Consider the following 25,547-nt stretch of genomic DNA (forward strand, 5'->3'; position numbering starts at 1 on the left):
GTTGTCATACTGAGTTTTTTCTTAACTTTAAAGACACAAAATGTACAGTTGTACATTTGACTTAAATCTTAAGATTCGGGAGCACAAGACAACATTCTCCATAAACAAAATGGTAAGCAATTATACATTTGCAAAACATAAGTCTAGACTGTAGGTCTCCGCTCCAGTGGATATCTCTTCCTTGTGGAGCAGATTCTGTGTTCAGCTCAGGTGCTTTTTTTGGGGCTTGATCCAAAATGTCAGCATTAGTCAAAATCCGTTCAAAAAGTTTTGAACTTGACCTTTTCCTTTGTGAGTGGAATAGCTTTGGTCATTTTCACAGTTGTGTTTTCCATCATATTGTTTAGTGTTCCAGGAAGTATAGGCCACTCAAAATTTACAGTGTCATATCCTCTAATAAATCTGGTAGCTTTATGCCCTATTACCCCGACTTTGGTCTGCAGTGAGGAAGCATGGATATCTTTGCTTAAAAAAAATAAAATAAATAAAAAAAATCATTATTTAAACTGACGTACTCTTAATTTGCTAGTGTAGGACAATTTTCAGGAGTATGAACACAAGTGCATTAGTATTGCTTTTGATTTAAATGAGACCAGGAATAGGTCTGTCTAGGCTAGACAAAGTGTGGATTTCATGTCTCCTAAATGCAGTACAGTATTTATTTTAATTACTAGCTAGGATTTATTCCACAGAAGGATGAGCATCTCCATTCTAATGATGAATCATTTTCTCTTTCTGTAATGATTGTGATTGCCTCATTATACTTTCCATGGCATATAATTTCTGTGTTGACACAAGTGGATATACAGCAAAAAACCTCACTCATCCAGTCAGCCTAGGATGCTCAAAACAGATTACCCTTTAAAGCACATATAAAACAACAGATGAAAACAAAATCTGAATATCCCCACTTTGAGGTCCCAGTCCCTTTGACATAATATTACTTTAATATTATTTTCTTTCTTGGATAGAGGGGAAAGACAATTCTGTTTTGTCATTAAAAAAAATCCCCTGATTTAAAAGTCTATCCTTTATGTACAGTCTCTAGCATCGCACTGGGTAAGTTTGTTTTTGAAAGGAGATCTAACAAGCACTATGAACTGTCATGCCCTTACAAGATGGAATAAGCAGTACTTAGGTGCATCTTCATGGAAAATAGCAATGCATTTACCCTATTTATCAGAAAAAAAAAAAAAAGAAAAAAAAAAAAAGAAAAAAAAAGATTGTGAGGTGGTAGGTAAAAGCTGCAGCTTTCTTTACAGCAGCCAACCATTTTGAAAGATGCTAGCTCATATTCATGCCTTCATTACTCCAGCAGAAATGGAGACACCACCACCTGCATCACTAGGAATCCCTGACTGAATGGAAGGAGCAACACGTCCTTTATAGCTAAGCAGTCGGGAAAATACCCTAATGATTAGCTGCTCATTCGATCTAAAATTTACAAGGGGAGAGAGGACTTTGCTTTTTAAGCTTTCATCTCCCACACACCCGTAGAATATTAACGTATTTGGAGTTTATGTATTATGGGCATCAAAGAAAAATAACACAATTGACAGTAACACAATTCCTGTCAAAAACAGCGTAGGGAAACAAACAACGTTTTGTGTTTGCGTAAACATTTTTATTATGGGAATAGCTTCTCAGTACGGACAGGGCAGGGGGCACATCAAAGGACGCGCTACCAGCACGACTTATCCCTTCACGAGAATAAGCCATAGCGGCAGAAAGCCTTTTATGCCCGCTGTCAGCACTGGCGTTGCAGTGTACACATCAGACTGCTACGCAGCGGTAGCTCCTCGTGCACGGTAGATGAACACAACCCAGCCACCGGCCGCCGCCACCACACACCTCGGCCGCCAGGGCCCGGAAGTGACGGGCGCTTCACCTGCTGGGCGGGGCGCGCGGGGCGGGGCGGTGCCCGCCCGGGGGGACTCGCGGGGCCGGAGCCGTTGGTGGCGGTTGCCCGCCCGCTCGCGCCGCGCCATGGAGCCGCCGCTCGCGCCGCCGCCGCCGTCGTTGACGGTGCTGCTGCTGCTGGCACTCGCCCTGCTCGGCTCCGCCGGTGGGCGCCGGGACGGGACGGGACGCGACGGGGCGGGCGGGATGGGACGGGCGGGCAGGTGGCGGGGAGGGAACCGGCAGGGAACGGAGGGGAAGGGCAGGGAAGGGAATGGAGGGGAAGGGAAAAGAAAGAGGGGAAAAGAGGGGAAAGGGCGCTCCTGGGCTGAGAGAAGGGGCGGTGGCCGCGGTCCTCGTGGCGGTGCCGGTGTCGGTGTCCCGGCTTCTCCCCCGTGGCTCCGGGGCGGTGGCCGAGGCTCGGAGCCCTGCGGCGGGCGGCGCCGGGCTTTGTTCGCCGCCAGCCGGCGGGGGGCTGCCGCGCTTCGGCTCCCTCCTCCACCTCGCCGCGTGAAGGCGACCTGCGGGATTCGATTTTTTTTTTTTTTTTGGTCGCTCCTCTCCTTATTGTATTGATCTTGCTTATTTATTTATTTATTTTTTAATTAATCTTTAACGTGGTGGCGGTAGGGTGTGTGTGCGAGGCTGCCGGGAACGGGCGCAGCAGCTCGGGGCTGGGGAGGGAACTCGCCCCGCCGGGGGAATGGGAGCGAAAAGGAGCGCTTTTAATCAAATTTGATCAGAAATCCGAGAGAAATCGGCGCCCAGCGCCTCCCCCGACCCTGCATCCAGCCGCCAAGTTGGTCTTGGCGTGGCAGGGTGGAAGGGGCCGGGTGGCTCGTCGAGCCCTCGCTGCCCAATTGTTGTGGACTCAGTGAGGGTGGTGAGGGTGGTTGGAAGCTCTGGTGGAAAGTTGAGGGAATTCGAAGTGGGAGAAAGCCCTCTGCATTACACGTAAACCCGAATTCATTTGATTTTCTTACTGGGAGAGAACAAAGGGGTGGATGTTGTCAAACAACAGCAACAAAAGCATGCCTGGCCTGTTTGAAACAAAAAAGTAGGCAAACGCTTGGCTAGGTGGCTGGCATGAACTCGGTTGAACTGCGTGCAATGTCAACGCTTCCTTCAAGTGACTTCGAAAAACATGTTGTGTTCTGCCTAGAGGTGGCCCGAATTTATGTGAAACTGCGGAAGGTGACAGAACACCTGAGGAGGTTAAGGTCTACAGCAGAGCACGCATCAGCACTGGCAGGAGGACAGATTCTGTTTCCTGTTGAAATGCTAATGCCGTGTTGATGTCATGGGGGAAATTACTCATGGGATCAAAATTCTGCCTGTTTAACAGAATGATGGGCTCTAATCTCATGCGTAAAGAGATATCGGTAGTTCTGCATTAACTCGCTTTCTCTAAGCAGAAGTTGTGCGTGAACTATGAATCACAAGTATTTAGTGTCTGGGTTAGTGATTAAGGTTTGTACTGAAACACTTCATGTAACAAAAGCTGGGGAAAAAAGATTGTCTCGAGCACAATTATTGCATATGCTGTAAATGAGCTGGATCCCTGCTAAGGTATCAAATGTTACACTGCTATAAAACTAGAGATAATTGTTATATGATGAAATGCAAAACCAGAACCAGATTTCACGCCCCAGCTTTACTGAAGTGTTACAGGTGTCTTCAAACTTCACTGTGAAACTGGATGACTTCCTAAAGTAATATATTCATAGTGTGTTTTGATTAGGAATATTTTTGCATGGTTATTTGGATGACTAGCCTGAATGATGCACAGATTTCATAGTCCTCTAAAAGAAACAAACAAAAAAAAATAGTTCATCATTGGAGCTGATCAGGGATTCCTTGTGTTTTGTTTTTATTTTTCTCTATTAAATAGAATTAATATTTCTGTCAGTGGTCCAGATGCACGGTGTTTCCTTTGAGGAAACAGAGCAGTAAGTTGCCTTTCTCTGTATGGACCAAAGTTAGAAGAAGCCATTTGTGTGCTGTTGTGTAAAAGCTGCTGGCAGTGGAGCATGGTCTAGCTGCTCAAGTCCTTGCTTGAGTTTGTGGTAGCGGAGTAATTTATTGTGGTACTTCAGGGCTTCTACTGAAAGTTGTATTTTTTTTTTTCCCCTCCTTTTCTGTAAGTCTAACTTTCCTTGTTTCCACCTTGCTAATAGTAAAAGACTCAAAATTACTGATTTTGTATAAACCAGGAGGCTTCTCTTGACTGTACAAAATAGACCCTCAGCAGGCAACCATGCTGTGCTATTCTGTGTTGAAAGAGAGAGGTGTCTGGGTGTAAGCTGTCCCTGAACCCAGCTCAGGGGTTTAATCTCTCTGCTAAGGTCAATATCTCAGTCATAAATAATCAAATTGGGAACTTCCTCTTTCCCTTGCAGGAGGGAAGGGGTTCATCCTTGAACACTGGGACACAAGGGGAGAACCGTCCTCTTCTACCCTATCATTGTAACTAGTCCTGCATTGATTCTAGCAACTGCCTCTGTGTTACTTGGCTGTGCAACTGATAAATAACTCATGGTGGTTTCTCTTTGAGTTGGTGCTACTGCAATGTGACCACAGAACTGGTTGGGGTAGTGAAATTGAGTCTTTGGCTGTCTTGTGGTCATACAGTATGAGTTCATATTTGAATCACTTTTTGTAATTGTGAGACCTTTTCTAAAGCTACGTTGCTAATTCTTCTCTATCTAAAAATGCACTCCAAGCACTGTGGTAAGTGAAACTTGATGGCCATGTGCAAGGTCTGTTGTTACGTATTTTGGTTAAGTATGATTGGTTGCTTCAAGTAGTTGGGGGGGTTCCCAAAATGTGCAAGCTCTCTTTAAATTAATTTGGTAGCTGTCACCAACAAATCCTTTAGAAGGCTAATCAAAATTATATACTCTCCAGCTTCTGAATACTTTTTTAATGAGAAAATGTATATTAAACTGTTTTCCAAAGGATAATGCAGAATTTTGGTTTAAGGAGGTGGTGATTTATTACCACTGGCAGATCATTTTGTTAGGTCTTATGGTTATGCAACTGTTTTTGATGCATTCTAAGTCAGGCAGCATTTGGTGGCTGGTACACTTCGCCAAGTATGTGTAAGAAGGAACTTAAGCCTGTTCATGTTTTTATGCAGCACCAGGATCTGAATTTGACTTTTGAATTTCAATACCACAGGATCATTCCCATCCTAGTCTCTTTATTGCTAAGCTGTATATGCTTGGTCAGTTGAGGAATAATTTTAACAGTTTGCAGGGTTCAAGTTCTTCTTAGCTTTTCATGTCAGTGGACAGTTAAATGATGTTCAGTTCTCCTTTCCTAGATTTCCCAAATAATAGTATTTTCAAGTCATATGAAAAACTTTAACCAGCAATAGCTGAGGTTATTGGGTTTAATTAGTTACTGTTGTGACATCAGCCTTGAGATTTGAATTACAATCAGTTTGCTTTATCTAATCTTCTGTTTATCAGAGAGTATTTTATGCATTCAGTGTGCTGCTGCAAAAATGATTATAGCTTGTCACTTTGCTCTCCTCTGGCTGCCTCCCCTTGCTAGCTTCCCCTGTGTTGCATCAAGCATCAGCTGCCTGTCTGCCTGTCTTCACTTTCAGTGCTTGTCGCAGCATTCTCCAAACCAGATTCCACTTCAGCAGTGGTAGTTTTATCTCTATATAAATGACTTTTTTTTTTGTTTGTTTTGGCTTTCACTGCTGTTTTCCTTTTTTTTAAAAAAAAAAAAAGTTTCTTATGAGTACTTCTGTGTTTTGCCTTTGATTCCATTCATGCTTCAAGAAGTTCCTTGTAACCTTGTAAGCATCTTTGGACCTGTCTTTCTATTGGAGTGTTTTAAAACTCATTTGCCACAGTGACCCAGGAGATGAATACGCAACAGAGAGCTTTTTGGGACCAGTATTGATTCATAGTACTGTCTAACTAATTTCATCATTTGTTGTTGCTTGCATGTGTTCATAAGCTTTTAATGTCAGGGACTCCCTTTTTGCTCATGTTGCAACTTCTGATTCATTTCATGAAGCTTTTAGATGCTGTGTGAAACATTAAATAAATTTCAACAGTTGTGTGGCTCAGCAGCTTGTAAGAATACCTCCCCTGCCAATTACATCAATTTAGTCACTGCTGGCTAAATACACAGTTAGCTAGCTTATGCTGCCTTTTATTTAAATTCATCTTTTTACTAGTTTGCATCTGACAGGGACTGGTTATTAGAAGAGCCACTTCAGCCTGTTGTCATGGGAGTAAGTGGCAGTGAAGCTAACCTCTTTCAGTAGGAGCTGGATCATAGCAAACCCTTCATCCTTGCTGGTAATTTTATTTACTGCACAACTGTCTTAGTTGTGTGGGTGAATGGGTCTGAATTGAGAATCCTTACATTACCTTTTTTTTTTTTAAACCAGTTAAGGTTGTCTGATTTGGAACAAGAAAGAGTTGTGCCAACAATCTGTCCTGCTACAGGGCAGTAATGAGTACCAGGAAGATGGCGGAAGAAGACTAATTGTGTGTGATCAGTGTTCTCCCACGTGAGAAAAATATGTAAACCTGGTCTGGAGAGCTTTTTTGGGGAGTCTGACTACATTGCTAAATCAGGCAATTGGTCAGTTGTATGGCTAGATGTTACCTCAAGGATTACTTTTGCATCCCATTTCAAGTGGTAGCTGGCATTCTTCTGGCTCCAAAGTGAGCGTCTTCAGGGAGGTTTAAAGTCAGAAAAACATTAAATTTTTGTAAGGTTTTATAAGGTTGTACTGTTTACCTGTTCTGTTTCTGGATCCAACTCAGTGGGATCACTAGTCTTAGTTGTAAGCAAAGGATCAGCTGTAACCTCAAACTCGTGTGGGTGAAGGGTAAAAAGTTGTTTCTGGATGTCATGTACTTGTTGGATTGCGTATTTTAAAACTGCAGTGTGATAGACAAGTGGGATCTGCAGCTCTGGTGGCTGTAGGCTGCAGCCAGTCCTGAGCTGTTCAGCAGTGACATGATTTCCTTTAGCTGCTTTTGAGAAGCATCTGAAGTGCTCAATGGTCACAAGTTTTGCAGTTCTGCTTGCTGCTACCTTTTTTTTTTTATTTTGTGATGTAGCACATAGAGTTGTATCTTTCATGCCCTGCAGCTAAAACCTACGTTTGGCATGTTGAAAGATGATTAATCAACAAGAAATATTTGGGGTGTGTGTAGGAAAAAGGATGAAAACTTATTAAATTCACAGCTGTTTTAACTAGTGTGGAGTGATATTGTATAGGTAGTTGAAATTTCATATATCTACAGATCCTGCATTTTCTGTTTTTTCCTTCTAGATGTATTAACCACTTAACCTATGAGGAATGTTCCCTCTCAGTTAAGACCTATAAAATAATGCATATGTATACATATAATGACTCATTAACTTTCTGTCTATTTAGGGTGGATATTCTAGTTCTTTGAACATGTTCCTTTCTGGCTATTTCTTGCAGTGGGGAGGAGGGAGGCAAAAACAAGCAGCTACTCTAAAACACCACCACAACAACAAAGACAACTCACAAAGCAACAAAAATATACTACTGAATAAAATAACTTTCAATCTTGATGTAAAACTTGCATGTGCTATGAAAAAACGTGGCTCACTAGCTCGGAAGAGCCCAAACCTCTTTACTCAAGTGAAAGTAATATGGCTGCTCAGTTAAGTGCTTGATTGTACTTAAACTCCCTAATGCATTGACTAACAGATGTGCCTAATGCTTTCACACTGCAAAAGGACTGCTTCGTTCATCTTCCTTTTAAATGCCATCAAATTGGCAGGAAAAAAAATAAAATGAACCATGTGACTTGATTGCTTAGTGGCTGTATAACCCTTCAGTATCAGTTGGGTAGCTGGAAAACATGTGACTCATAGGGCTGAAAGCACAAACCAGCTGCTGCAGTTGGTGTGGACTGGTAGAGGAGAGGCAGGGTTTTGTATGGATAAGAAAGGAGTGTCAGGATTTGTTTTTTCTTGTTTTGTTTTTGAAAAAAATCTCTGTAATGGTTGGACACCGTTTCTTTTTACCCTTCTAAATGCTATGTCGTGATGGTTCCTTAATGCCACTTAAGTGCAGTGTGAAGGTATAGCTTCACATTACACCTAGGTGTGTTACAGATACGATGTGGTTACATCTGGTGTGACTGCACGTGTCCATCTAGGTTGTTGCTGCTTCAGTGGTGGTTTTGGGTTCCTTCTTCCTCTCCTACTGTCAGAGTCAGTGCTGTGCAGCTGATGATTGAATTCACTCAGCTGGTACAACAGAGGACTTTTGGAGTGTGTTATTTTCTTACTGGATGAGTTCATTAAGCCAAGTCACTCTGTGGCTGTGCAGCATGGGGATGAGCCCTGCTGCTTACTCTGAGAGCTGGCAGCAGCTTGGCTGGTGTAGGTGTAACGCAAAATTTCTCTATGGGGTGGGGCATCATGGCAGTGTAAGAAAATCCTTTCCGAGGCTACAGCAGCCTCTCAGCTTTTCTGTGTCTGGCTTTGCGCTACTGAAACTTGTGCTTTTTTGCATGAAGTGTTTTACTGGCATAAAGGGAGGTGACAGTCAGAACTGAGGATGAGAAGGCAGGACCTCAGTAAGTTCGAAGTCGTCTGGTTGCCTTTTCCTAAATACTTGAGGTTGAGCAAAGTTGTACATGACCATTTGAACGTGACCAAGCACTAAAACTCAGAATTCATAGTGGTCTACAGATGTTGGGCTAAACAGTATCCCCATGCTTAAAATTAATCTTAATCCTAATTTTTATTATAATAGCCCTTCCCTTTTTATGTGTGGCTGCCCACCCGCCCCATCCCCCAAGCATATCCTTTACTTCAGTAATGAGATACGAACTCTCCCGCTCCCAACTTGATAAGTACGTCCCTCTTAAGTAAGGTCATCTGCTGCTGTAGTTGCTAGGATACTTGGCTAATGACTTTGGGTTTAGCAACAGGAATAGCTTCAAGAATGTGCTGAGCAAGTTAGGAGCACAAGGACAGTTGGAAAAAGAAAGGAACATGGGGTAGAATCAAATGGGATATCAAGGGAAGAAGTGAAACTTGAGGGAGACAAGTAAAAGATCAATAAAGCTTTAGCCCATGCTTTTTAAGATTTCCTTTGTTGCATAGCTATTCCAGTTGATTTCAGTGAATTGTGGTTGGGAATGAAATAAAAATCATGTTATGTATTTACAGGATTAGGGTTGTTTGTAGTTCTGTTTGAGTCTTAGAGCTTAAAAAAAAAAGTCAGTAGATTGGGAGAAAGAATAACTTCTGAAGTTACTGTGCAGTATGCTTTAAACTGGGGCTCGAGTATGCAACTATACATGAATTAGAGCAATTTATTTGTTTGATCCTGCCACAGAACTCTTCTATTGCAAGTAACGTCCAGACTGAAAGAGAATATTTTTGTCTTCAGAAAGGCAGTATGCTTAGCCTGTTTCCTGTTGGTTTTACTGCAGTTTTTCTTCCTTTCCATTGTGTAACTTGACAGAGGATTTGTGGATTCAGGTGAACTCAGGTAGAAATTCAGTAACTTAATGGTTATTGTTGAATAGATTTATTTTGTCAGATTTCTTAGCCTAGGCTAATGCAGGATTGCTTCAGTTTCTGTTCAGAGCAGATACCTTTAAGATGGTGTTTGTGGAATTCTGAAGCAGAATCAGTGTTTTTGAGATGTTCTGCAGAAATCAGGAGCTTCGGCTGGCAACACTCCTCCATTTCTGGAACTGGTCAGATTTTAGGTTCTATGCTACTGAAAACCATGTTTCTATGAGTCTGGGGATTGGATAGTAAAAAGAAAAATAAGGCTTATTCTTAATAGCAGAGTCCTCTTTAATATGGAAGCAGATAAGAAGTCAGAAATAAGCAGGGAGAAAGTAAATCCGTGATGTCACCCTGGTTATTTTGAGAGTAAGCATAACTGAAGATTTTGCATGGTAAGTGTGCCTCCAGTAAGTGGTGTTCCCAACCCAGGCTGCTCAGATGAAGTGAAGTTTGGAAAGACAAACCCACTGTTTGGAGACCCAGCAGGGGTGTAGTTGATTGTCCAGGTGATAGAATTTGCCAGGATCATTCTGACATGGATTTTTTCCCATGCTGTGCTTTAAGTGCTCCTGCTGTTTCATCAGCTTTCTCTTTGTAGTTTATGGCAGAAACTTCCTCTGTGCTGATAAACAGCTTCAGTTTGTGTACGGCATGTCCCAAAATCTTACCCAGACCACATCTCTGGGAGTTTGATCTCTCAGCTTCATCCTGCTACTGGTGAGGCAGCTGAGATGAAATGTGAAAGAGAAAGGTTTAACATTGTGCCTCTACTAATCCTATCTACCTAAAATTCAATCTCTTTTTCAGAAATTGTTTTGTGGATTTATTTTCCTGAACTACTATATTGAGTCTGGGACTAAATAGGCTAGGAAGGAGGAAACAGTGTTTGGAGTGAAGACTGGAAGCCAAATCTCAACTTTTTCTAGGCTAGTGCTTTTATTTTGAGATGTTTACTTTCTCTGGCTCCATAAGCTTTGGATCTTTTCTGCATAGTAGAAGTGCTTCAATAAGTTGTGTCACTCTGGTTAGCTTGTGGAGTGTTCACCTAGGAGATCAGAGGTGCAGGTGTGAACATCTGTTCAAATGTTGAGTCTACTGTCTTCAGGGATTAACAAGTGTTCAGCATGGTGGACTTAGGCTAGTAGGCAGGCAGGTTTTTACCTTCTCTCTAATCTTTTTTGATAGAGCCTTTTTGAGGTTTAAGTAAAGGCATAGTTTGTTAATGTTGATAACTTTAGAAATACTAGGTTGAAGTGTTGGATGTTTTTGCTAAGATGGTGTGGTGGTGGGTTTTTTATTTTCTACTTACTATGAACTGTGGTTTATTTTTGAAATCTGTACTGTAGCATTGTACAATAGCCACAGTTAGCATCAAACACTGCTCTGTAGAACATATTAAATATTAACTTTTTAAAACAGGCTGGATAGTACTTTCTTTGTTAGAAAAGCTTTACAGTTTGTTTTTACCAACGGTTCATTGACTGCTTGCTTGTTTCTGTCCCTCCTCTCTTATTCCTCTTAGCTAAGATGAGGTTGCTGTACTGGTTCTTCAGTGACTAAGAGTCTGACTAGAAAAGTTGAGAAGATGTGTATTGAGCTAATAGGGATTTTGGATTCTGTTCTGAAACATCTCACGAGAATCTGTGTATGTGACTGTAAAATAGAATTTTAGAGTTTTATTCACGTCAGAATTCTCCAAATCTCTTGAATTTCCCTTCTAAAGGGAAGACCACTGTTTCTTTGTGCGTCCTTCAATTAAATTGCATTTTTTTTCTTGCCATTGGTTCTATAATGCTTACTAAGCTTAAAAAAGTCTCTTTGGTGGCCTTTCTTCCGTGTTGTTCTAAGTCATGTCTTTGTAAAAACAGTGAAGTTGAGAAAATAAATCTGACTAGAGCTGGTTGAAAAATGAGAATTGACTCTCTTCCCTTCATTTTCTGTTTACCCCCAAGTTGATCAGCCTGATTTTTCTGAATCCTGTTAAAACTTCCTCAGAAACTAAGGCAAGGTTAACCCTGTCTTTCAGACCTCATTATGACTAAGGGACGTGATGTTCTCAGGATTTTGCAATGCGTTGAGGCTTGCCAGAAGTTCTAGGGTTTAATATGTGGAAAGGTAGACACAACAAATCCTCATAGCACACCTGGCCCAAGCTCCTGAAAGTTTTAACTTTAATGGACTGCTACGCTTTCTGTTTGAGGCAAGATGCTGGGAGATTGTGAGAACCCAGACCTAAAGCTAGGCTTTGTGGCCTTTGGGGATCCCACTGGTAAAACTAGGATTCAGTTTGCGGTGTGGTCAGTTATGATACTGTGGGGGAAAAAACCCTAAGCAAGTTCTGCAGGTTGTGGCCCTGCTGGCTTTGCTGATGCGGTTTGGATGGTGGGTGCTGTAAAATCACTAAAATTAGTAATATCAAAATCACTAAAAATGAATAATATCAAATGTTCTTTTCACTTTATTTTTGCTAAGGAAACTTTTATTCCAGTTATTCTGTTAGAAGCACCCTGCCTTGCAGAGATGTTAATTGTCATCACTTGAAGACACTGACTCTGTGTAGTCAGGAAGCAGAAGATTGTGAGATGGTGACTTATGGGGATTTGCGCCATGAGGAAGGCTTACAGTGTTTGTGTCAGACTGTGCCAGTAAGCAGTGGGAAACTCACTCTGTTAGGTACTAGTTGGTAAGGACATCGGTGTAAGTTGACTTTCCAAGTTTTATGGTGTTTTATTTCAGAAATGCAGTTTTGTCAAGGTGGATGTGGGGAAAAAGGGGCAGTTGGGGAATTTTGCTTTATACTATTAGAGCTAACTTAAAATAAGAGACTCACTACGGTTGAGAGGCATAATCAGAAGTAATATGAGTGGGGATTTGATTCTCAAGACTGAAGTCTGTCAGGCAGAAAGATCTGATCACAACTATGCAGGCAAACATCATCTATAAACTACACTTTGAAAGAGTCTCTTAAGTGAATTTTGTAGCTTGCATTTCTGATTGATACTTATGAAGACCTCATTCTGTGAGGAAACCTTCATGCATTTACAGACATTTCCTGTTTACAAGCTGCTATTGGGAAATCATAAAGTTTGTGGAGAGCCTGCTAGTATAGGTGAAGTACCATGCAAATGTAGAATGTATATTGATCAACTACGATTTTAAGTGCAGCAAGATACGTGAGCTCAGATCTTATTCCATGGAGAAGTCGTCTGTGCTTCTTTGCAGTTGCGCTCTGTAGCAGTTGCTATTTCAGACATTGGTTTTAACCTGGTGGCAGTCTTGCCTTCATGGTGTAGCTCTGCTACTCCTGTCCTCTCTGTATTTCTGTTGCCTTACCTTCCGTGCCAGCTGATGGCTTTTCTAACCTTACCTGTTTAGGAAGGGATTGTGTTCAGTGGGTTATTCAACACTGCCCTAAGATAGTGCTATCTGATTGCCAGAAATGTTTTGGTCAAGCTAAAATTTACACTTCAGATTGTGTAAGCAAGCAGCCCAGAATTCCAGTGTATGCTGAACTCTTCACATTTTTCATCTAAAAATATTTATTATTTCTGCATTTAGTATTTAACAAAAATTTGTCTTCTGCTACTTGTGTTGGAATGGAGAATGCACTGTTCCATTTGTTGTGTTTGCTGTTTTGAAAACTTTTAAATGATACTAAAAATCTGTTTCCATTAAGTTTCATCAAATACACCATTTTTCCTAGATTAAAAATTTAATAATGTACTTTGCTAAACTGTGCTATTTGATGGTATGTCCAAGTACTCAGAAGGAGTTTCCACAGTTTCCTGAAAAACGGTATCCTGTTTTGCACTCCTTTAGAAATAATGTGAAAAACTTGTTCAGTCAGTGACTTGCGGTAGGGTCAATTTCTCAGAGGAAAACTAAATAATTCCACATTGAGAACCTTTAAATCTAAATGCTCAGAACCAAGATGTGTATTGACCTCTTACATTTCTCTGAAACTTTTATAAGGGATAATACTAACTATTCTGTATCAAGGAATGGTACTTGTCTCTTCTTACCCATTCACAAAGGCTCATTCTTCTGACTATCCCTGTTGAATTTGAAATGTTTTTTTTTTTTTCCTTGAAAAAGTATTTGGGAATGATATATGTTTGGACCCAATTGCATTTCTATATTGATAGTTTTCAGTGTTTTTTTTTTTTGGTTTTTTTTTTGTGGGGTGGGGGAAGAATCTGTTACATGCTCCTGAGTCTATTCTTCACAGTGATTTGTTAGCTGTAATTAAAAATCAGACAAGTTCATGCTAAGCACCTTTGAATAAGTGGGATAGCTAACTTGAGAAATCACCATCTTTCTGGTATGTTCAAAATAGTCTGAAAAGTCTGAAACTTGATCCATAAAACTCCACTAACCAAAACAATTTAGGTTAGAAATTAGGAGACGTTTCTTTTCAGAAAGAGCAGTCAGGCATTGGAATGGGTTTCCCAGGGAAGTGGTGGAGTCTCTATCCCTGGGGGTGTTTAAGGAAAGGCTGGACCTGGTGCACATGGACATAGTTTAGCGGGTGACATTGGTAGTAGGGCAATGGTTGGACCAGATGGTCTTGAAAGTTTTTTCCATCGTTAATGATTCTATGAAATACAGATCTTCACTCAGTCTGATAATGTTGTACTATCACTTAAATGCCACAGATGATTCTCTTATGTTTTGAGGAGTACACTAGGGGAGTGAACAGAAATTTAATCTTTCTGATTTGAGTGGAAACCGGAGGAGGTGAGGTTTGGGGAAAGCTTGGAGACAACGCCATCTGATCACTTCGGGCATTAGCTTCATATAGGTCTTTAATGCAGTTAACTGAATTGTTTGCATTGAGAGTGACCTCAGTCATCTAACCTTCTGCTCCAAGCAGAATCAACAGTGAGTACTTCAATCTTGCCTTATGTTGGCTGTCACTAAAACAAATGCCCTGACTTCCTTTTTGGTTCTTTACAGCTCATGTGCTAGTAGAAGCTTTTCTGGCCAATCCTGCAGCCAATTCACTCACAGGATGCTTCTCCACAAGCCTTTCTTCCTTCATCCCCAGCACTCCCACCTCCTTTTCCTTTGCTCCCAGCTCTGTGGTCAGTTTTGACTTATTTCAGGTTGTCTTCGTTAATAGCATAAGTAGGTAATGGTAATAGTTTAAACAAACAACAAAACTACTACTAGTAGTAATAATGCAATGATAATAGTCCAAGAGTCATGGAAGGTAAGCAATCTCTTAGCACGCCTGCTCTAGCTAAACCTTCTTTGCCAGCATACATGTATCTGTCAGCAGATGGGGGTCTGTTCTGCAGAAGGGGATCTCCAGCTAGTATTAACTGCCACTCCCTTCTAGTGCTAATGCTTGATTCAAGCCCAGCTGGCTCTGTCATCTCCTTTCAACTAAGATGCTTGCTGCTTCTGCTTGTCAGTTTAACATTGATGAAACAAACAATGGATAGAGAGGAAAATATCTACAAGTGTTCATAGGATCATAAGACCATAGAATGGTTTGGGTTGAAAGGGACCTTAAAAGGCCATACAGTTCCAGCCCCCCTGCCATGGGCAGGGACACCTCCCATTAGACCAGGTTGCCCGAAGCCCCATCCAGCCTGGCCTTGAACACCTCCAGGGATGGGACATCCGTAGCTTCTCTTGGCAACCTGTTCCAGTGCCTTACCACCCTCTGAGTAAAGAATTTCTTCCTTATATCTATTGTAGACCCCCTTTAGGTACTGTAAGGCTGCTATGAGCTATCCCCAGAACCTTCTTTTCTCCAGACTGAACAACCCCAGCTCTCTCAGTCTGTTAGGAGGTTCTCCAAAACCTTGATCAACTTTTTATGGCCCTCCTCTGGACTTGATCTAATAGGTCCATGTCCTTGTGCTGTGGTACAGTCTGTTTCCAGAGTTCAGCTGGAGCTTATCCGCTATATGGAAAAGTGCAAGTTAAATAGTAACTTGAGCTAGTGCGAGAGTGCAAGTTAGAGCTTATGTGCACTGTTTGTAGTAATTTTTATTATGTCTGAGGCTATAATTCTACAGATGCACCAAAACAATCTTAATCTTGCTGGACAATCTTCTTGTGACCTTTTATGTGTTGCTGTAGTGGTAACATCCAAGTGACTACGTCATAGCCACAATGGACAGCAGCCTCAACATACAAAAATGACTCTGAAAACCTGAACATGATAGCCAGCAAGGTGGACAAAACAGTGGGTGTAAAAATGCCAAACCTATTTCCATAACAAGTCAATGGAGGTTTCTACTTCTTGATTGTGATGTATGTTCCCATACACTTAAGGAGGGAAGCCTATACCCTTTGTAAAATAAAGGGAATCTTGCTTCAGACCTTTGAGCAAGTCTGTTTGGGTCACTGTGGATGATTTTATGGGGTTGAAGTGGGGAAATTCCGTTCAGAAACATGTTTTCTGTAGTCACCCATACGGATAAAGATTATATAGCCTTTTTTGAGAAGTAAGTCTGGTAGAAAGGACAAACAGATCTGAAAACTCCCTGAGGTTTTTGGAAGGGATGCATTTGTCCATTCCTCCTAGATAAACCAGTCCTTATAACTCATCACAAAGTAACTTGTCTTGATCTAACCCACAGTCCTGGTTGGCTTTGTCACCATTTCATGCTCTCATTTTATCAATGAGTGAGTAGCTTGTGACTTTTTTTTATTCATTCCAAATGTGTCATTGGAAATATTCTGTATTTTCTGTTTTCAATAACTTCAAAATTTTCAGCAGCAGCCTTTTCATTTATTAGCTTCAAATGGGACTCAAATTGAACAAAAAGACCTTTCAAACAAAGATGCAATTGCCTATGGGATACAATTCCAAACTAAGACTACCCAGCTTTGCATTGTGTTCAGTAACATACTGCACAGGATTTCTTAAGCAGCAATGAAAATTTGAAATGATTTTTAATAATAATTTGAAATGATTTTAAAAGTTGATTTCTATACAGGAACAAACAGTATATAATGGATTTGCAAAAGGAATTGGTGTAAATTTACTTTTTTCTTAAATGAACATATGAACTCCAAAAAAGCTGGGCTTTCATTGTGCTTTGTGCATTGTTTCATTGGGCTTTAGCTGTTTGGGTAACTTACGCATTTTGGTTGTACAGGGACTGGTTTTAAGCATTCTGTTCTGGAAAGAATATAGTAATGTCTAAGAGAACATTTGCTGTGGAACTGTGAAGTGATTTTTAAAACATAGTATTTTTTATAGGTCTAACGAGAAGCCTGAGTATAACTCCAGCTGACCAATCAATGTTTGAAAAAGCTGAAGGAGAAAAAGTTACATTACCATGTACTTTTGTACTCTCGGATGAGGATGAAGGCCCACTAGATATTGAGTGGGTCTTGATACCAACAGATAATCAAAAGAAGGAACAAATAGTAAGTAGAGACTTTTCTGCACGGTTCTAATTAAATTATTAAAGTAAATCAATATATGAATTTTGGTAGTGACTTTTTTGACTTTGTTAAAATTTTCAAGGTGGGATGCTTGTGGTCTTAAATAACTTTAAAACACCAGTCATATGAAATGTAGTGGAAGTTTTGGAATAATGAGAATGTTATGATATTTTGTACTTAATTTAATAACTAAAGAACTTCAAAAATGCTTCAGAGTACAGAAAACTGTGTTGTGTATGTGTATTATTTTCCTGATCAAAAATTTGAGAATTTTGTGTTATGTGTTAACTCTGTTAGTTATTAAGGCTGTCACTTCTTTTGAAGCCTTATCGATGACTTCTTTTTAATAGAGATTTTACAGAATGAAGATTTGAGGAATTTTAAATGGTTTTCTTTAAGCCAAAAATCAATGCTGATGTCTTCTTAGTTGGGCAGGTGTTGAGTTGGAGCATTCATTAGAGCATTGTATGAGGTGTTATTTTGAAAATGGAGGTGCTTGTTGTAGAATCACACAATGGCTTGTGTTGGAAGGGACCTTCAAGATCATCTAATTTCCCACCACACCACATAGGAAAGGATGCCACCCACTAGATCAGGTTGTCCAAGGCCCCATCCAGTCGGCCTTGAACACCTCCAGGGATGGGGCATCCACAACTTCTTTGGGCAACCTCTTCCACTGCCTCGCTACCCTTACATTAAAGAATTTCTTCCTAATGTCTAATCTAAATCTAATCTTTTGGTGTATGACCATTCCCCCTTGTCCTATCCTTACCTACCTGAGTGAAGAGTCCTTCTCCATCCTTTAAGTACTGAAAGGCCACAATGAGGTCTCCTCTTTCTCTCTTTGGGATGTGGCTTAGTGGGTGATATTGGTGGTAGGGGACGGTTGGAGCAGATGACCTTGGAGGTCTCTTCCAACCTTTATGATACTGTGTTTTTCCCAGCAGCCATATCTTCTCCAGGCTGAACATACCCACTTCTATCAGCCTTTCTTGATGGAGAGGTTCTCCAGCCTTCATATCATCTTTGTGATCATCTGTCATGCTTATTTTAAACAGTAGAAAGGAACTGCTATGGATCTGAAGATAACATTTTTTTCAAGTGCTTACATGCCAAGTAGATTTCTGAATCATATTTATTCTTTTATAGATAATTATGTATGCTGTAGACAGAATTTATAATCATTATTATGCTGCTATGACTGGGCGGATGCAGTTTACCAGTGCCGATCCCAAATCTGGTGATGGTTCGTTGGATATCCTGAATTTAAAGTCATCAGATACTGGCACATATCAGTGCAAAGTGAAGAAAGCTCCTGGAGTTCAAAGCCAAAAAATACAGTTGACTGTACTTGGTAAGCAAATTTTTTTCTTGAATTTGCAGTGAAGTTTTTGTGCTTATGCCATTTTATATTTGATATATAAAATGAAAACCTACACAGGGCAAAGTCATCCTAAACATATCATCCCTTATTGAGACTTCAGGGTGGGCACAGACATTGTTCTGGTTTTGGGGGAAGGGGCAAAGGGAGTAATATTCTGAATAACGAGAACTTAAAAAAAAAAAAAAAAAGTCTAAATCTGGCTTGTATTTCATACAAAATCTCTCCATGCTTGCAAAGGCTTTGTTTCACAAACTTTCTTTAGCAAAACGGTCTGACCTACATAACTAGCATTTTTGATTGTGACCTATTAATTCAATAATACTTTATTTATTAGTAAAGCCGGCAAGAACTAAATGTTCCATTGAAGGATCACAGGAGATCGGAAAGGATGTTACGTTGAAATGTGCATCACAAGAAGGATCTCCACTTTTGTCTTATGACTGGAGAAGAGTATCTGGCACACAGGAACTTCCTGCCACATCCACGCTGAGTACTGTCAAACTTTAATTTTTCAGAATTATAAATAATAAAGATTATATTTGTATTTTTGACATATTTTGACTTGTTAGCATCTCATGCATAATTTTAGTATAGAGCAGTCTATAGAAGTGTCACTTCTGTCCTTTCACTGGGTAGTAAAATTGACATTTAAATTAGCTGTTTGAAGTTGCAAAAGATTTTTACCATTAGACTGCAGAACCATGTTCATTGCTGCATGAATGCTTTAATTTCTCTTGCTTTCTGATTCTTGGCTGCTTTTCTCCTCAGATGGGCATCAGGCAAGAGTCAGAGTAGTCTAGTAGTTACAGCTGCATTTGGGAAAGTGGAAATAAAAACTTGATTGTCATTAGAGATTGCACAGAAGTTCTTAATTCCTGATCAAGTGATACAGCCCTCTTAAGCAAGAAGTTCTGTGTCTTTAGGGGAAAAGTTCCTATACATAAAGGAGAAGAGAAGCTTTTCCCTCTTACATTAGCTGACATCCAGGAAAGAATTCAATGTTACAAATTTTGACTGAATTCAGTATTATTATTGTGTTGGTGGTGTTGATTTTCTTGTGAAAGCTTCATTGTGAAAGTTTATTAGTAAAGCCAGTTAATTTGTAATTTGTGAGTTTTGACTACGTGAAAGTTATCCTGGAATATTTCTTAGAATTATAGTTCTCAGTACCAATTCTTGTCAGTCTTCGTAGTTACAAAAACTTTAATCCTTGGGGGAAGGTATGTTCACCTTGCAGTTGGAGCAGTTTAAGAATCTACTTACAGATAGAAGCATTTTGATGTGGAGTGTGCATGACATATGGGACAAAGGGTATCATGATTCCATGTGTCTAAAAAGTGGATGTCTAGGGAAGAGGGAACAGGAACTTGCATGGTTCTTCCTCATAGTGGTCTCTTATCCTCCCTTAATTTATGGTTCAGGAATTTTCAGAGGGAGATGTGGTTCCAGTTTAGTTCATTAGAACAACCTCTGACTTACAGGAACTTCTCCAGTCTACTTACTACTTTTGTAGTCTCTTAGTATCTGTATATCTTAAGGGACAGATTGCTTAAAAAAATAACTATATCTGAAGAGCCTTATGCTGTTCTTTTTGAACCTTTGCATCCCAGTAGCGCTGTTTATGTCCAATCTCTTGTTTTGACAATGAAGTTAGTCACTAATGTCTTTATCTTTACCACTCAAGACCTTAAGTTTCTGTTGTTCTGTTGTTATTCCTTCTTACGCATCCCAAATTTGTCTCATGTTTTGAAAAAAAAAAAAATCAATTGATAGTGCTGGACAAGAATGATTTAGGAAGTATGCAAAAGTGGCATTTCATATAATGAAGCAACAGCTATTTGGGGCTTGTGACTGTAGGTTTGGGAGCATAGAACGTGCTCTCAAGGACCTCTATGCTGCCTAACTCCGGTGGGAAGAGCTAAGTATATGTGTGATTCTTTGTTACCATGATGTAATCTCTTGGCAGCTTTAGGGTTTAAGTGCTGGTGGCAAATCTATTAGCATTTTAAAAATCTTGCAAAGGTAGCTGTTAGCTTTGGAAACCTTAAGGGAAGTGTTCTTCCTGCTTTCACTCTATCAGCATAGCTAGACTTAACTGGTTGCCCACTGGAGTGCAAGGTTTACGTCAAACTTGTCTTTCATGATGAACATGAGTTCTGCAGACATCTGAGCTGGTTGTGCAGAATTGGTTTTGGTGCAGAATTGGTTTCAACATAGAAGAGCAAAGAGTACCTCTGTGATGCAGTTAATCTCTTGTATTTTAGTATTCTACATTAAGGTGACAGAATTGGCCATTTTAAGCATCTGTTCCTTCCCATTGACAGAGCAATTTGAAGGCTTAGTATTAAAGTCAAATTTTGTGAAATAAATATGTAGTACAGTAAAAAGTCTTTTTGAAATAATAGTATTCTGTGGCATGGTAGACTTTTGGATTTTTTTATATGGTATTTTTAAGATTTCATGTATGTGCGGGAATAATAGTTCTGTAGCACTGAATAGGAAACTAAACTTTGCTAAATGGTAAACACTTGCTTTCTGTTCCTTGTAGATAGAAATACAGGCGAACTTCTCTTGAAAAATGCATCTCAAGAGTATTCTGGTGTATACAGTTGTGTTGCTTCAAACCGAGTTGGCGTAGATGAATGTTCTATTGAGCTGAATGTCACCCCTCGTAAGTGTTGACTTGTGTAGTCATATTGTGTTTTGTGTAACTGAATAACTTTGTTTCTCTAAATTCCTAAAAAGTTTCTGTAAATTCCTAAAAAGTTTGAAAACAAAACAAATGAAAAAAACTGTTATGCAACTGATGGTTGTAGCTTTAAGTCTGTACTTCCCTCCAAATACTGCCTGTTTTATGCAGGAGGCTGTAACTCTATTGTCATTCTGAATCATGGATTGAAGCATATCTGATTCAGTGATATGCTGTTAACCTGAATCATGTGGAAACATACTGTTTTTAATGTTGAGAGAAAAGAAAATGGTCATATAAGTTTGGCACTTAAAAGTATTGTAATTTATCTATTCTAGCTATAAATACAGCTGGTATAATTGCTGGAGCTATTGTAGGAACTCTGCTGGGTCTCTCCTTACTGGCTTTTCTCGTCTTCTGTTGCTGTAAAAAACACAGAGAGAAGAAGTATGAGAAAGAAGTACATCATGATATTAGGTAATGACATACCTAATTTCTGAGTAGTAGTATTTGAAAATTAACTTTTAAATGTTTTTCTGTGAGTAAGATATTTAGTGGTAGAGATGTCTGTTTTAATTTGTTTATTGAAACACTAACAGTTTGTCTGAACTTGTTTTGAATATGTCACGTTTGTGTAATTTCAGTAAGGATCTTAAAGGCAACAAATGCTTCATTTTTTTTCAACTTAAAAAGGCTACTGTGTTAGAATAGGAAGAAACAAATGGAAAACTTGTGTAAGCTCCTGCATAGTAACATTGACTGAACTCTTGTTCTGCAACTGAATTTTTCTTTTATTTCAGAGAAGATGTTCCGCCTCCAAAAAGTCGCAGTTCAACAGCCCGCAGCTACATAGGCAGCAATCGTTCTTCTCTGGGCTCAATGTCTCCATCAAATATGGAAGGATATACCAAAACCCCGTATAGTCAAGTCCCAAGTGAAGACTTTGAACGTACTTCTGGTCAAAACCAAACCTTTGCATCTTCAAAGGTAGCTGCACCTAATTTAAGTAGAATGGGAGCTGTCCCAGTGATGATTCCTGCACAAAGCAAAGATGGGTCCATAGTATAGAACATTAATTTAAATCCTGTTTTTAATTGTTCATTATAAGTATTAGAGAACTACGGTATTCCATCCCTCATTTAAACAATGGCATGCAATTTTCCTTGAGGAAAACAAAGTTAGTTTGAAAAGCCACCAATTCTCATCTTTAAATTTAATCTTATTAGTGTATAACAGTTGAACTATTTGCTGAAAGCACAGGAGTTCATAAATGCAAACACTGAAGGTGTTTGGACCTCTGGTAGGTTGCTGAAGAGACATTGTCTGCTAATGTGCAGCTTTGAATATGAAACAATAATACACAGTTGAAAAGTAACAAAACCATATGTAGGCCATGAAGTTCCTCAGAGTTCTTGAAATTTCATCCTCAATTTTGGACTAATAGAAGTATTTTAATTTGGCCACTGTCTGAAGTTTCTGTGGGGCTGAAATGCTGAGGATGACTTTGAATTCTGTTCAAACTCTGAGAATTTATGCAGCTCTTTAACTTTGTAATGTTTATCTGGAGTGCTTCTTGAGCTTTTATTTCAGGGGCTGCCAGTTATCTGATTGATTCAGTTAATATAATTGAATCTATTCTGAGTTTAAAATCTCAGTGACTGGAAATGTGATAGGAGACCTTGTGAGCTCTTTGAAATTTGAATTCCACTGCAATAACTAGTTTTAGTTATGTCAGGTAACATTAAGTTATCTGATGTAAGACATCCTATCAAATTGTTACTAGTGGTATCTAACATTTAAAATCTGTAGCTCAACTGTTATATTGTCACACTAAGAACAAATATGTATCTCTACAGGTCTTGAGTTATAATTGTAGCTTGCCATTTTCCAAAGCCTGCTTAGGTTCTAAGGCAGTGTTCCTACTTTTAATAAACCAATTACCTAGAAGTTTCATTGAGCTTTAATAAAGCTGTTAATTAACTGGTATTTGATATCTGTTCTCTTGCTCTCACAGTTCTTCAGAAAAATCTTCCCCACATTCATGTAAGTGGTAGTTAGCCTTAAGATGATGATACATTTTTATATGAATTTGCAAGGAATTTAAAGCTAGCTTCTCCTTGCCTGTTTAATGGCCCTAAATGTTCTTATTAATGGACATTTAGATTTTCATCACCAAAAGCTTCATGCAGACAGAACCTAGGAGAAAATAGTTATCCAGAATTGCTGATATGAACATGTTTCAAGAGTCCATTCAAAAAAAAAAAAACACCTTCCCAGTTTTGCCGTCTTAAAGCATTACAGGAGTAGAACAATCCCTTATCTTAGTTTCACACCTGCTTAAGAACTTTCAAGTTTCTGATGATAGATACTACCTATCTATGGAAGCTAGTTTTAAAGTTAAGTGCAGTTTAAATCTTTTTTTCCTTCCTTCCTATTTTCTACTCTCCTTCTCATCTTGTGCTTGGCAGTGTGTGTGTGTGGGTCCCTTCAGCTTACTCTAGCTATAGATGTTAGGCTGCCAATTATTTTGGAAAACTCTAAATGAGTATAGTATGTGGCACAGAGGTTAATGGAGAAAATATCTGAAAGAGCCTGTTGAAAGATATTGGGATTGTTTGTATGTAGCAACAGTGAGATAAAAGACTTCCCCGAACTTCTAGGCTTAGTGTTTGCTTTCTTGTAGCTGCTTAAATCTGTGATAAATTATTTGGCTTACTACTAAATGTTTCCCTATCTTATAGTTATGTGCACCATTTTTGGTTGGCACTGTTAACATAGGTAACATACCCTTCATACCGCATTTAGATACTTGAATGGCTACTAAGTATTCTAGACTCTAAAGTTTTACACATTTTGGACTTTTTTAGATTGTAAACTGATACTGTTAGAGATCAGATTTTTTATCTTTCATGTGTGCCTTTTCAATAAACTTTGCCTGATTGTATCTTCAGTTTTTAATGAAATTTCTGGTGCCTAAAATTTACTGTTCAGACAGGTGCTTAGATGATGGTACAGTTTTTAAAACATGACACTGTGATCTGATTTTTTGATTCCTATGTACTATTTATACCTCTTCATGCCTATTTTTGGATGTGATTTCGGTGACTCTCTGTATTGTTCTGTATTTCAAATTGTGAGTTGCTCCTTCAATTGGTAGTTATATTGTGTTTATATTCCTGAAAACTCTTCAGTTGTACTAATGAGATGGATGATTGACTCTCACTTGTGTGGTAAATAATAGGTTTAGTAACTGTGCCAAACTCAAGCTTATGAAGAACAATAGATGAGGAGATGACATTTTGCATCCAATTACAGTGACAGAAGAGGCTTTCAAGATATTTTAATCATAAACTGGTTGTTTACCTTGCAACTAAGGCCTTCCTTAATTAAAAGGGTATGGTTATTTGGATCATAAAAACAAGCTGAGTACAAAACTAGAACTGAATCACAGACTGAGAGATAGCTAGACACCTAAGCAAACAGGCAAACCTACTAAATTTGATTCCTAGCCCTCTGTGGACCTAATGTGAGATTAGGTGTGGTTTTTGTTTGCTTCTGCTTTTTTTTCCTGTCTTGAGACCCTGTGCTTTCCGTCAGGTAAGCCCTAGGACACTCGAGAAATTTCTCACTGAAGCATGCAGAGCAGAGTTTACACATACTTAATGCTCTGTCAGATTGCACAAAACAATAAATGGACAGAATGGAAAGACAGCATGATATGCCCTCAGAGCCTCGCTGTTAGGCTTAGCAGCCTTGACAGTGTCTGTCTATTTATGTAATTGCATGGAAAATAAAAGGAATGGAATCTGACATAGTCCTTATCTGAAATAAAAAACCTCTGACTTGGGGTAAACTTTGCCTCGAGTTGCTATCATCATGCCTTTTTGAATGAATAAAACACTACTATATAAACATAATACCACTGTTATAAATTATTTCTTTAGTCACTAGATTCATAACTTACACTGGATTATGATTCTCAAAAGAGCTACTATACTTAGCAATGATTTCTAGTTGTGTAGGACATGAACTGACTAAATGCGTGAGGTGTCTGATGTTACAAATAAACCTGCTAACAGAACTTTTCTAGGAAGTAGTGGCAGCTGATATACCTGTTAGAAGGTGGCATTCTTAATGTCTCATTTTATTAAAAAAAAAAAAAAAAAGAAAAAAGAATGGGGGTGGGTGGGTGGTGATAGCATTATGTAAATACTCTAAATGAACCTGAGAAATTACTAGTTAATGTCATGACTGTAAACTTGCCTGTTGAGGACTACTATATATAGAAGAAACCCCTGAATTATAGTATGGTGTGAATAAAGTATTAGACTTGTAATACTGTAGAGGTTATGTAACATTTGTCCATACATTACAAGCCTTTTCATAATCTTCTGAAATGGATATTTAAAGATATTTGTGTGAACCTTCCTTATCTGAAAAAGAAAACTTTTGAATTACGTAGTGCACAGAAATGCCTTGTTGGAGAGGTAAAGTGACTTTTGAAGCAAATGTATAGTGCATACATCTTTATCAGCCGTGATAGTCACATTCATGTTAGGTGTATGCTTCCTGCTTGATAGTACAAGACTTCTTAATTACAAGCTTTCTCTGTAATATTGC

General features: G+C 39.2%; 1 protein-coding gene across 2 annotated transcripts in view; it reads left to right on the top strand.

The window, feature by feature from the left end:
- Nucleotides 1-1,358: 1,358 nt before the first annotated feature.
- The window catches only part of CXADR (CXADR cell adhesion molecule), a 33,630-nt gene continuing 9,441 nt past the window's right edge, over nt 1,359-25,547 (top strand). Inside the window, exons 1-7 of one of the 2 annotated variants that reach the window (XM_084505504.1) lie at nt 1,359-2,065; nt 16,667-16,836; nt 18,004-18,208; nt 18,573-18,728; nt 20,787-20,909; nt 21,266-21,404; nt 21,728-21,914. In XM_084505504.1, the coding sequence (XP_084361630.1) occupies nt 1,813-2,065; nt 16,667-16,836; nt 18,004-18,208; nt 18,573-18,728; nt 20,787-20,909; nt 21,266-21,404; nt 21,728-21,914 (1,233 nt within the window). In that variant the 5' untranslated portion in view covers nt 1,359-1,812. Of the gene's footprint in view, nt 2,066-16,666; nt 16,837-18,003; nt 18,209-18,572; nt 18,729-20,786; nt 20,910-21,265; nt 21,405-21,727; nt 23,256-25,547 lie in introns of those variants that run through there. The other variant, XM_084505503.1, reaches the window with a different exon arrangement.

Source organism: Aythya ferina (genome assembly GCF_964211825.1).
Source record: "Aythya ferina genome assembly, chromosome: 1".
NCBI lineage: Eukaryota > Metazoa > Chordata > Aves > Anseriformes > Anatidae > Aythya > Aythya ferina.